The 13,952-nt window shown below is 42.2% G+C and overlaps 1 protein-coding gene across 1 annotated transcript in view; it reads left to right on the top strand.

Annotated features, from left to right (window-relative positions):
• Positions 1-3,560: 3,560 nt before the first annotated feature.
• The window catches only part of LOC133389163 (inactive heparanase-2-like), a 164,228-nt gene continuing 153,836 nt past the window's right edge, over positions 3,561-13,952 (top strand). The window contains exon 1 of the mRNA XM_061636317.1: positions 3,561-3,616. Within this exon, the coding sequence (XP_061492301.1) occupies positions 3,561-3,616 (56 nt within the window). The remainder of the gene's footprint in view (positions 3,617-13,952) is intronic.

The raw sequence follows: 13,952 nt of genomic DNA, 5'->3' as shown, positions 1-13,952 counted from the left end.
CTATTGAGGCTGCCCCCACCATATATGAGTGGGTGTAGGAACCTATCCCTATTCTTTCCATATTATTCCTTCCGCTGTTACCAAAGTTTCTGTTAAAGAAGTAATATCCAGGAATACATCTACTTTGTTAACTGTGACATTACTGTACTTGATTATCCTGAGGAATGCCTGACCTGTCAACAACTAAAAGTATTGTGTTTGAGCTAACATGTGGTACTATTAACATTTGCTCTGTGGTGATTTGTCTGGGATAGCTCATTCATTGTTGCAACAAAGCAATCTGCAAACCATCATTAGTTGTATGTACAAACCAACAGTGAGTGGTAGCTTTTGTTTATTACACTTTGCATAGTACTGGACATGTCATCTAAACAACAAAATATCATTTTGTTTAAAGTGGCTAAACACTCCATCTATCAAGCTCCCTCTTATTTTACAACTATACAAAGCCAACATGTTCACAGTTCAGAGACCATGACTGTTGTCTTCAATTATTTCATGTGAACAAGTCACAGGTACAGTGTTTCATAGGAACAAACAGTAAAAATAATAATGTTCAAGCACCTTTGGAATCTCCCCTGGTGATTTTCCACTTCCTTTCTTGCCCTCTTACTGGTTTGCTCTTGCATTCCCCCCCCCGATCTCTGACCCGTTTGCTCCCTCCCACTTTACCTCTCTTGCCATTGGCTTATCTGTACTGATGTCACAGTAGGAACAGCTGCTACAGTCTCTTAACTGCCATTGCGGTCTGCAGAATTTTTACTGGTATGCTGTCTCTAATGAATTTGCATTTTATATTGTTATGAACCACCTTGAATTTTTTAAATGGAAGGTGGTAAATAAATGTTTTAAAAATAAATACATAAACTATGTTGAATACCAATATAGAAAACTTTTATTAAATTAAGCTGTCTCTATCTCCTTCCTGGTAAGCAGGTCAGATGAGCACTACTGCCCCGCCATGCTGTCCACTACTGATATAAGGCAGTGCCATATGTTCAAAGAGTTGGATAACAGTGAAGCTTTCCATGTCCATGAGTACCAGGAGCAAAGAAAAGCTTCCCTTTCTCTGCATGAACTTGTGCATATTTTCCTCCTCAGCTCCTGGGAAAAGTTGGTTTTCCCTTTAGAAAACGTAGGGGAGTTCCACTGCTATAGAAAATGAGAAATGAACCAAGCAAAGAAGATATGACTACTGGGAAATAAGTAATGAAGGCTGTGTTTAGAGTAAACTGTACACCATCATGAGAATGACTTCTGAATCTTTCAGAAATGTACAAAATGCCTCTGAATACCAGTTGCTGGGAATCACAAATGGTGAGCAGTTGCACTCAGGTCTTGCTTGCTGGCTTCCCATAGGCATCTGGTTGGCCACTGTGAGAACCGAATGCTGGACTAGATGGGCTGGACTAGATCCAGCAAGACTCTTCAGTTCTTCACATTGGACTAGGTGCAGCTTTTCCCATCACAGTGCAGCATTAATGGGTGAAACCACACACCTGGTGGAATTTTCTCTCACACAGAAAGCTGCCTTACACTGAATCAGACTCTTGGTCCATCTAACTCAGTATTGTCTACACCAGCCTTTCCTAATCAGTGTGCCTCCAGATGTTGTTGGACCACAACTCCCATCAGCCTCAGCCAGCATTGCCAATGGTCAGGAAAGATGGGAGTTGTGGTCCAACAACATCTGGAGGCACACTGGTTGGGAAAGGCTGGTCTACACTGACTGGCAGCAGCTCTACAGGGTTATAGACAAGGAATATACCCAGCTCTATCTAGAAATGACAGGGATTGAACCTAGGACCCTCTACATGCAAAGCAGATGCTCTGCTACTGAGCTATGCCCCTTCTCATGCACCTTTTATACAGATTCCCTGTCATGGCTTGAGAGAACCCTAAATGGTTTTGGAGCAGAGCCAAGAGTGAGGAAATGACTGCTAGTTCACAATGCATGTGTAAAGTGATGTGTGGCTTGGGCTTGCAGATAGGGTATCATTTTTTGGGGGTGTCTTTTTTAGAGTTAAACAACAATTCTGCTTCATGGCACAGAGTCCTATAAGCATTAGTATATTGGAATTGAAGGTACAATATTGGTACGACCTTTTAATTAAAAAACCCCAAAACAATGCATCTGACTTATAAAAAGAAACAGAAGAATACAGGGAGGACGGCTATATTCTAATGGCCAGGAATTCTGTGGAAAAATCACCTCCCTCTTAGCCTCAGGCCTCCATTGGCAGTATGGGGATAACAATACTGGCCAACCTTACAGGGCTGTTACAGTATAACCGAGATAATATATGTAACTGCTTTGAACCTTATGTAAGTTTATTGTTACTGTTACCTATCCTCTTCATTTGACATTTATCTTTTAACACATTTGTCCATATTCCAAAAGAGCTTTGAGTTGTTAAAAGGGGTAATTATATCAGATGTTGCCCCGGGAGGAGAAAAGCTGTATCTCTTACTATCACTTGTGGCCTCACTTCAAGCTACTCTCTGTGTAAAATGTTCAGTGAAAAATACTCCATTTTGACCTCATGTTCAGCACTTGTGCTTAAAGAAGTGATCCAAAGCTCTGGGCATGCAAGAACATTTCTTTCTCATCTGTGAAAGGAGTCCCTTTGGGTGTGGATGGGCAGGTTCTTTTGTTAGGGTGGGGAATTTTCTTCTTTTAGATAAGAATAGGTAAAAGAAGTTCTGGATTGCACTTCAACCATGATAATTATGTTACTGTCTCTGTTTAAGCTGAATAGATGTGCTAAGTACTGGGAATATTTTTTTTCTTAAAGTCACCTACTTATCCTTGCATTTTAAAGGGTTCGTTTTAGGCAGATGATTATTTACCCACATCTCATGCTCCTTGATCTGGAAAACATAAAGAATATGATCATGTTTTAATTATTGACTGTGAGCTTCTTTGCCTCATGCTAGAAAATTGATGTATACATTTACATGGTGGACATGTAAATAATAAAACTCTGCCTTTTATACCAGACTGGGGAGTCTGGAACCTGGCATAGCAACCCTACTTTCTTCATAGTATCAACAATGGCTGAAAGCATCTTTCATACCTACTCCAATCCGATTCTGCTCAGATACATTTGCAAATGCAAATGAGAAGATCTTGTACTGCATTAGGAAAATGCTCAAGATTTGTAGAACCTCCAGGAAATATCAGACCTGTTGGGCAGGTATAGCACATATACTTCCCTTTCTGCTTGGTCCTAGGAGTGCTTACTCAGAAGTAAGTCCCACTGAGTTCAGTAGACCATATTTCCTAGAGAACATGCCTGAAAACCCTTGTTAAAACTTAATACACTGAGAAGTATCACTCCGAGGGCTCTCTTTGCCAATTTTAAGGAAGGCTTTTGTAAAGGGGAGAGACAGTTGATTCCTATTTAAAAGCTATATGCAATGGTATATGTACACGGCTAGAGTTCCAAGGAGGAAGGAGAGTTAGGAAGGAATGCTGTGGTCATGGTGCTGATGGGGTCATTGCTCATTCTTTCATCCATGCCTTGAGGGACACGTTCCTGATGACAGATCAATTCTTCATGGTTGGGACTCCTGCACAGTTCAGAAGGAAAAGCAAAGGAAGAAGGAACAGTGGGTGAGTTTGCATCTGGATTATCATTCAAGTGGCCACAGGGGTTACTATAACTGGTGGGGGCACTGTCTCCTGCTAGGAATATAGTTTGACTCCAGCACTTTGCTTGATTCCAGACCACTTCTCCATCTGTCTGTCCCTTCACTGTTTACAGCTCCTCCACCTCTCCTGCCTTGGCCAGTTCCAAATGAGAACCTGACTTAGCGGCTACTATGGGGCTATAGCCCATTTTATTTTGTTTATGTCCCTCCTTGTTCTGTGATGAACTCAAGATAGCATAGGATTTGCAGGTGGTTGTGATCCAAAGCTCTGGTTGCACTGTGAGTTTCAAAGACATGGACAACTATTTGTAATTACGGTCTTGACATTTCTAAGAGATTCAGCTGTTAGCCTGGATAGACTCACAGTCCTGATGATCTAACTTCATACTGAATGCATATCTATCTGTGTGCATTATTATTATGAAAGTATTGAGTGCTGGGAAGCTTAAATATGTCACACTAATGGGGACAGATAAATATGACCTTTTGTAAACTAGGGCAGTGGTTGGTATTTGGCAGCTTGGGGTTCAGATGGATTTTTAGTCTTTGTTTATGGTAGGGACAAATTCATAAAAAAGAAAAAGAAAGAAGGGTGTGATCTTGTACATAATATTTTTACATGGATTCTAGATGTCACCATCATGGCTTTAATAACATTTTGGCACTAAATTATTTTTTCCCTCTACCAATCAACTACAGGCTTGCAATTAACACTGGATAGGAGAGTAGTTGAGTAACATTTAGGGGAAATGGACTTGAGAGGTGGGTCACCTTTGCTCTTTCCAGCATTACTAAGTCATCATGTCAGGAACTGCAGTTATTAAACTACCCAGAAGAAACAAAAGGGGGGGGACTCCTTTCAGGAGTGAAATGCAAACCCATTGGCAAGGAAGCAAGAGCAACAGCTTTGAAGAAAGAAGCTAAAGCAGATTCCAACAATCCCCCATTAAGTAATTAGGGAGCACGGGATGGATCTGCCTGAGATGCTCAGTCGCCCCTTTTCTTCCTTCTGCTGGGCACTCCCTAAACCGGATCACCTGGGGAAGCTCCTTTAAGGAGCTCCAGATGGTGTGTGTGCGCACGTGTGTTTGTGCAATGCTGCCTCCAGCTGTGGCCAATCACTTCTAGCCAGCCAATCTGCCTTTCTGCTGGAGCCCGCAGCAGCCGCACTGCCCATTCGTCACGCTTCTCCGATTGCAGCGCTCTGGATAGCTTCTCCGGGCCTTGTCTGGCTCTTCCTCTTTTGTTTTATCATCCACCCCCTCCATGAGCTAATGTAGTAACATCTCTTCATTGGCTATAAATTCAGGGAAGAGCCATAGATAAAATATGGCTTTACACAGGAAGATTGGGAAACATCTGGTTTTTAGCCCTTAGATTCAGTCTTCACTTGTCTCCTATGACAATGTCACTGTTTGTGCATGTGTAAAAAAGAGAGTTGATACATCTGAGCCGGCCCAACTGGATAATTTGGAAGAGACAAATGGCGGGTGGGGGAGCAGAGTAAAATGTTTTCATTTGGATATGCAAAGAATCATGCTGAATCCAAAACTTTTCCTAACAAGGGAACTGTACAGGCTGTCTCCATGACTAGTTCAAGAGGCTGGGTGGTCTAGGCTTCTTCTCCTTGAAGGGTCTTGGATCTCTGAACATTTGATGAGGAAACAGCTGATTAGATACCTCTAAAGCAGTAGTGATGAGAGAGTCCTGTGATAATGCATAAGTAGAAACATCTGTGATTCTGGACTCTTCAGGCAGTGTTCCAGTGTGTGCCATTGTCACAATGTCACGATGCGGCACTGTGTTTAAAAGGCACTGTGTGAGAAAGACTGGCCACATTCACACCATACACTTATTTAGAGCTTGGAAAAGTTACTTTTTTGAACTACAACTCCCATCAGCCCAATCCAGTGGCCATGCTGGCTGGGGCTGATGGGAGTTGTAGTTCAAAAAAGTAACTTTTCCAAGCTCTGCACTTATTCCATTATTATTCCACTTTAAACAGTCATGGCTTCCCCCAAAGAATCCTGGGAAGTGTAGTTTGTGAAGGGTGCTGAAAGTTGTTAGGAGACCCCTGTTCCCTTCATAAAGCTACAATTCCCAGAGTTCTGTGAAAAGAGGGACTGATTAACCGTTAGCTCTATGAGGGGAATAGGAATCTCCTAACAACTACCTCCCTTCTTAGGCCACACTTCCTAGGATTCTTTGGGGGAAGCCATGACTGTTTAAAGTGGAATAATCAGTAGTGTAATGGTAAATTCAGAAGTGCAGGGTCTCTTCATGTTAATCACAGACATGCCCCTGCCCCACTTTTTTTTGCTGTGGGGTTGAGAATGAGATCCTTGTTAATGCCTAGGAACCAATAAGCATGAAAGAGGAGAGCGTTAGCACTGAGAAGAGTCTTCTCAGTGGCTGACTCACCACCTTTCACACTGATTGGGTCCAATCAGCAGGAAAGGACAAGGAAGCATTGGCTAATACATACCTCTTTCATGCTGATTGGCTTATAGGATGCTGCAGACATAGGGACCCTGCTTCCATAAAAGTAAAGGGTCCAAGACCTTGCACGACTACACGCTGGGAATAATAGTGGAATAAATGTATGGTGTGAATGTAGCCATTATCTTAATGAGCAGAGAGTGGCAGAGTAGATATCTGCAAGAGTATACAGAACTTTCATAAGAAATCACCTCTTTCTGATTTGGACCCCAATATCCTGAATCCAAATTTGGTTGTCCTAATGTATTGTGAGCTATATCTACTTGCCTGATAATTGGGAGGGTGGAAGGAGGAACAGGGTTTTTCCACTGGGTGAATTTTTCTCATTGTATCTATAGAGCTAGTAGTACAGTCTGTGTATTGTTTGTTATTCAAAACAAGTGTCAAAGTCCTTTGGCCTAAAATAGCAAAGGCAGGAGCAAGAGATCTTTCTAAGCCTGTTCTAAAACAAAATCCACATGTGGTTTCGAACAAGAACTCACCCTTTCCAGATGTTTGGTAGTTTGTTTGCTTTTTTACTGACAAAGAAATCAGCAAATTGCACTCAGTCTTTCTTTAGTCTCCACCTAGGACTAGATTCTGTCCAAACCATATTTTAGCACCTCATAGAGAGAATAGTACCACCTCCTCCATAATCTATAGGTAATAAAAGAATCCTATCAGTTCTTTCCTGCAGGATCATCACAACCAGTTGCCAAGGGCAGGCAGTTTCCAGCATCGAGCCCTACTCTGTGTTACGTATATGAAGTAAAAAGAAAAGTTGCAGAGGAGCAAAAACCACTGGAGTGACCAAAGAAACATGGAAAGAGGCAGACCTGAACTATTTTTTTTAATGGCAGAAGTATGCTAGCCCAGACTGAATTCCTCAAGTTTGCCTCCAGAGTCAGATCTCCTTTGAGTGTATTGTTGGGATATACTACAAGGAAGTGTTTTCCCAAACAATGCTGCAAGTTGAAGCCCACCAACCTGCCATGCTTGATGACTACAGACATCTAAACCAGTGGGTAGGGATGGAAAGATCTGTCCATTTGGTTCTCTCAGTTTCTCACATTTCTAATGTTAAATTCAGTCCTCTACATTTCTGCAGCAATCAGCGATTTTTTTTAAAAAAAATCCTCATGAATTTCTCCAAATAAACACATTTTGTAAGCAGTTTTGACAAAGGCACACATTTGTGCAAGCCATTTCTCATCATGCCTTTTTGCATGTTATTTTCACTCATATATTCATTTTTATGCACACTTTCCCCTAATATATGCATTTTTGTAAATATTGTTTAGTTGGCGAAATGCATCCCAACATTCTAATAAATGCGAATGTTGAAGGATGGCTGTGTTTTGGTTCTCATATTGTTTTGGAAAATGCGAATTTGATAAATTCTGCTTGAAATGCCAACTGAATTGAAATTCTCACCCATCCTTACTGGTGAGTGTTCAATAGAAAGGCCTTTGTTAAAAAGTAGCATTCAGTTGTCCAAAGATTCTCTAGGAAGCATTTGTGCTGCATTTCTTATTATGGTTTGTGGTGTGCTTTCTGCCCCGATTAGAACATATTTATGACTAATAAATGAGGACTTCTGTAATGTACCTCTGTTATAAAAGGGGGGTGTATTGCAATGGTAGTAATGCTATCTGTACCTGTATTAAGTAAGGTATTTTACCTTTAACTAAAACACCATCAGAGGCTTTCCATATCTTCTCCATACATTCTAAGAGCGTTGTTTGTGATACCAAACAATCTGCCTCCTTCCCTGACATTTTCCAGATTCTAACACCCAATCGTTGGTCTCAGAACATGTAATTCTATAGCTGTAGAGAAGCTACGTATGTACACACACATGTGCGTGCGTGTGTGCGAGCGAGCGAGCGTGCGAGCATATTCTTTGACAAACTACACATCAAATTCTTGCTCCCAGGATTTGATGAAACCTGTCTATTTTCCTCTTGGCATTCAAAAAGCTGTAGAGTCTTGAGTACCCTTTCTCTTGAATCCTAGTAAACAGAGCTGTCTAGAGCCAGTGTATATTCCATGGCCTCCATTGTAATAGCTTTCTACCTGTTCCTATCAGAAATTATCAGTTGATGAGTTATTTGAATGATCCAAGAAGACTCACTTCTTCCTGGCACAGCTCTGCTGGATTAAGACATGTCTCCCTTTGCCACTTGAAACATGATCTGCCTTTATCTGTCATATTCAAATATTCTTGATATGTTCCTAATATTGAAATACCCTAAAACCATCTTCTGAGAATATCAGCTCACAAGGCTACAGCACAGGCAAACCCTTTTAAGAGCCATTGTGCTAATAAGCCTGGATAATTTTGATCCCTAAGTATACATCCTGAGCCTTTTGCCACATTCTTTACCTCTACTAGTGGACTTGCTTGCTATGTGTGTGGGGGGCAGGGAAGGATAAGCTTTGGCCATGTAGGGGTCAGGTTAAACATGTTGGCCCTCAATGTTCTGACACCTTACCTAACAAAGATCAGGTTGTGGAATGAAAAAAACTAACTGCAACCTGGCATGTGTTCAGGGATCACTGAGGAAAGGCTGCAGCTAACATCATGAGCACATTTTACTTCCTTTTAAGAGCTTCTTTCTCCCATTGTCAGCCGTTGTAGGTGGAATTGCTAGATGATTTAATTGCATGATCACATCTAGGAGTGTTTGGTCTTGGTGTCCAACAGTTCATTTATGCTTGTCCTGGCTCTGAATTCCCAGCCCTAGAAGCATTGCAGAGAAAAGAGTCTCCATTTGATGGAATGCCATGGACACAGACTTTAGAAATGAGCCTCCTGAGCCATCTTGAAGGTGTTTGGCACCAGGACAAGTCATTAGTCAATCTTGAAATAATCATCAAGCAGAGAAACAGCTTATTTTATATACTGTTTCTTAGAGTTAAACACTTCCCCATATTCCAGCACTGATTGGAACCTTGAATTCTTTCCAAGAGTTCAACCTGTAAAGATATTTGAGAACCCCGGGACCTAATAGCTTTCCAAAAAATGATAGATTTCACTTGAATTTTCACAAATGGAAAACCACAACTCCCCCTTAGCTGCAAAGCAGCTGTCACACCAGGTACACTGTATGAGAAAACACTTTTTGAAAGCTTCAGGGATTTCCTATTATCTGGAAGTCTGTAGTACTCTCAAAATTTGTGAAGAAAATGCTTTCTCCCCCACATCCCTTACAGGCACAGTTGCCTGGGATAATCAGCTGCACCTGTTTGGAAGCTGCGCTTCATGTTTTCCCCTCATTTACAAGTTGCACGTGTTTTTGTTAATTTTTCCCAGTAACTCAAAAGTGTCAACAAACTTACATTGCAATTCTGTGATGCTAGCTGGACATTGTTTTGATCGTGCCATCACGTTGTGAAAGTGTTGGATAAAGCCGAGGCAGTCCACAGAGAATATGGATTTCTGGGAGGTTTTCTTCTGGTCATACCCAAGAGTCAAGGGTCCATAAGGCAACGGGGTTAAATTCAATCACAATGGAGTTAACTGTTTTGTATTTAAAATGATGGTAATAGGATAATCTTCACCTGCTTTCATTGGCCAGTTCACTGTCCCCAAAAATGTGAGAGTTGCTCTGTACTGAAAAATGGTTCCTGTTTATAGAAGCGGCTTGTGATGTCCCAGGCTCAGTATGTTCCATTCTCCCAGATCCTGTTTCTGATCTGGGTTTAATAGTGTGTGACATGGCCAGATAGGAAACGTATGGTGCAAGGCCCTAACTTGACCTGGGGCCTGTGTGTTTAACTTACCCCTACTGCCTAATGTGCGAGCAAGGGGAGTTTGGCTATGGATCCTCTCAGATGTTTATGTGATATCACTTCTTAGCCAGGGCAGGGTTGTCAGTTTGCGCATGTTGGGAGGTTACCCCCCTTTATGTTGGTATATGCTCCTATAGTCCTGGGGGAAAACGTTTCTAGGGAGTTTCTCTGATGCCATCTATGGCTGGACTGAAAGTTAAATCTGTACATTCAAACCTGTATCCGAGATTCTCCAGACTGACCTTGTATCCCGAACTGTTGTCATCAATGTAAGGAGTTTGCCTATTTTGTTTTGTCCTTGGTCTCAGGCAGTTCTCCAGCCTATAATCGTTTCCCTTCTCCTTGACCTCTTGTTTTTTTTTTAACGGCTGTTGCCTATTTGGGGACCATGCAGTCAGCATTGTCCACCTTTAGTATACTACCAAATAGTTGGCTGGCAGCAAACTCACTACACTACATCTGGTAGCTTCCCAGCAATGGGATCTTCCTAGGGCTGCTTCATATATTACTTCTACCAAGACAGAAGTTAATCCCAGTCTAGAACAGGTTTCAGACAGCATGGACACTCTACTCGGGTGCTTTGCCCATTAGCTGGCCCTTAGTACTCCTGGAAAGGAATTGTACATTTCAGTTCCCTCATCAGTTTGCCCAAGTACACTCGGTCCTTAGGGAAGGAATAGTCTTATCACAGGTACTCGGATGCAAGGCTTTAGAAAGGGCAAGTGGGTATTTTTGTAACTTGTTTAATGTGGGCAGGGCCAGCCCCTGCCATTAAGCAGAGTGAGGCAACTGCCTCAGGCAACAGATGTTCAGGGGCAGCAGTAGCAGCCCTGGCTATTCCTCCTTAGCCCCCAACTATTCCCCTCTATTGTTTCATGTTCTCTCCTGCTTGAAGTGTTGAAGTTAAATTTAACTGTCAGTCCAGTCAGGTTCTGTACGTGGAACTGGGATCAGACCCAGTTTTGCCAGTCACCTCAGGCAGCAAAATGTCTTCAGCCAGCCCTGGCTGTGGGCTCACTGGCTCTAAAAGCCTCAGCACAGCCTCACAATTATTCTGGGACGCTTGCAAGAAAGCTAGCGATGATAGCCCTACAGTAGGGTTGCCAGGTCAGGAGCATCCCAAAGCCTGAGATTTCAGGGGCGGGCCCTAGTGATATCATGGGGTGTGCCCAAGTGATGTCACAGGGGCGGGCCCAAGTGATGTTATTAAGCATGATACCTTAAGCATCGACTACAGTTGCTTGGAGCATACAATTCAAATAAAAACATTTCTCCGATTGGAAATTAAAATAGAAAGCTGAAAGAGAGAGCCTGGGTAAGGAACATTTAATCTAGCCTACTTGATTCTGGCAAAAAGGATTTAAATGCCCTCAGGCCAGCCCAGTCACCAGAAGGCCATTGTAGTAAGACAGGAGCCTAGTGTTGTGGAGATGTTAGATGGGAACACTCAGGAGTAAAGATGGATGCCCCTGAAGGCTGCAATTCTAAACACACTTACTAGGCCCCATAGAAAACAGGACTTACTTCTGAGTAGTTATGGTTTGAATTGTGCTGTTGGTAAAGCTTGACTAGAGATCCTCTGCAAAGATATCCATATCCAAGCAGGGTTGGCAACCCCCTGCCTGCAAAGTCCTGCTTGTACCTTTCAACATGGCTGCTCAAATCTTCTTCACAGATTTGACCCTTCATTTCTGAAAGAGGTTTGAGAAATGAGTAAGAGTAAGAAGATTCTCTACCCTTTTCTGTCTACATTGTGGGCTGTTATAAACTCACTTTGACAGCCAACCCAATTCCAGTGAGTAATAACTGACAGAGAGAAAACACATGCTTTGATGTACCTTCAGAGACAGCAGCTTGGGAACAACAATTGCAGCTGCACTTCCAAATATGTGAATTCTCTTTTAACACTATTGGGCAAGAACCATACTGTCATGCAAACAACAAGGTGCATCGTGGGTTTAAGGGGGTTGAGCTGAGAGCATGGAACCACTGTTGTTGCTTCTATGGATGTAAGAGAGTGAGGTTAAAGGGAAATTAAATGCAAACAGAAAAACAAAAATAAAAGACAGTGATGCTTTCCTAAATGCAATACCACACCAACAAAAACAAAATTCCTATGAGTAAGGCAGAAAACTCAGCATCCCACAACCAGTCAGGATTCCTAACCAAAAACCAAAACTAAAAAAATCCTGGCAGCTAGTCAGCCAAGGTCACAGAAGTCCCCATGCAGCCCAACCTGCACTGGGAACTGAAGTTAGTGCAGAATGGTGTGGCACGATTGCTGACAAGAGTGAGATGCTATCACCACATAATACCTCTGTTCCAAAATCTGCACTGGTTGCCGATTTGCTACCAGGCCAAGTTCAAGGTGTGCTTTCCATGCTACGGGTGCCACATAGTACTTCTTCTGGTCTTATAAGAAAACAATCCTTTAGTGTGGCAGCACCTATGCTTTGCAACTCCCTGCCTATTGACATTAGGCAGACACCTTCATTGTATTTTCAACACCTGCTAAAAACATTCTTGTTTAGGCAAGCCTATCCTGGCATGTAGAAGCTATTGTGTTTTTATATATTTTGAATGTTGTTAAATACCTGTCTTTAACTGTTTTTGCCAATAATTTTATTGTCTTAATTTCTTCTGTAAACCCCTTTTAGATTTTTTACAATAAAGCTGTATATAAATGTTGTAAATAAAATACATACATTTTGCAGTCACTGTGGCCCTTGGGTCTCTTTCCACTTTTAGGAACAAAGGAATCTACCTTATACTGAGTCAGGCCATTTGCTACCATCTAGCTCAGTACTGATGACATGGACTAGCATTGGGTCTCCAGGATTCCAAGCAATAGTGTTTTCCAGAAATTGAATTTTGGGCCTTTCATGCAAAGCAGGTGCCCTACCACTAGTGTTGCCAGGTTCATGGCCTGAGACTGATCCTGTATCTTTAGGAGAAGAGAAAGTCAGCCAAGTGCAGGTGTTCTTGCAACTCTGTAATGGGAAAAACCACAAGGTGGACTTCTCCCTGCACACCTTTTAAAGATACAGAAGACCTCTTGGTTGCCAGGCCCGGCCTCCAAGAGGTCTTCTGTATCTTTAAAAGTTGTGCAGGGGGGAGGGAGAATTCCACCTTGTGGTTTTTCCCGTTACAGCGTTGCAAGAACACCTGCACTTGGCTGACTTTCTCTCCTTCTAAAGATACAGGATCAGTCTCAGGCCATGGACCTGGCAACCCTATAAACATTAGAATACATACCCATGTTTTCCTACATGGCGATTAATCTCTCCTGTAGGAAATTGTAACATGTGAAAAAGCCCTCAGCATATAGCAAAAATGGCACAAAGATATCCCTCTCTGCTTCCATATTGCTGCATCCATAATAACCCTAGGCTCTTGTAGACTTAACCATTTATTTTCCATGTGGATTATGGAAACAGTTTGAAGAAGTGGGTTTCGATGCAGGGTGGCTGAGCAGAAGAAATGCTGTCTGCCCAGACCTTTTCTGTTTTCTCCCACATCCTTGCTGTTGAGGCAAAGGTGCCTTCCCTGCTGAGCTGAGCTCTGCCCCACTGAAGGGTATTGCCCCATCGCTTGAGTCAGCTCTACTCTCTATGCAGGAAGTCTGTGCCACTCTTCTTGTTGGTGTCACTTGCTCCGATATGCAATTCCAGTATCTTTATCACCTGTCTGAAAAAAATCAACTCCTCTTCTTGCATGTTGGAAACACATTTGTCTCTGTTCTTAGTCCAGCTTTCCATGACACTCTTGTGAAATTAAAGGTCAAGAAAAAGCACCTGCACTTTGCAAAGCTACCTCCACTCTCATTGGTTAATTATCCTATATCTGCCTCAGGAATGATGCCACTGCCATAGGCAGATCATGACTGCCTTTAGCTCTCCATGTTTTTCATTTAACTCTCTTTACTGCTTTTATGTTTTATAAATTCTTCTGCATTCCAAATGTCGCACATACTCATGCCTCTTTTCTTTCCTGATCTTCCTCTCACACACAGAATATAGACAGCA

This window comes from Rhineura floridana, chromosome 7, assembly GCF_030035675.1.
Source record: "Rhineura floridana isolate rRhiFlo1 chromosome 7, rRhiFlo1.hap2, whole genome shotgun sequence".
Classification (NCBI taxonomy): Eukaryota; Metazoa; Chordata; class Lepidosauria; order Squamata; family Rhineuridae; genus Rhineura; species Rhineura floridana.
This window is presented reverse-complemented; position numbering and strand designations above follow the sequence as displayed.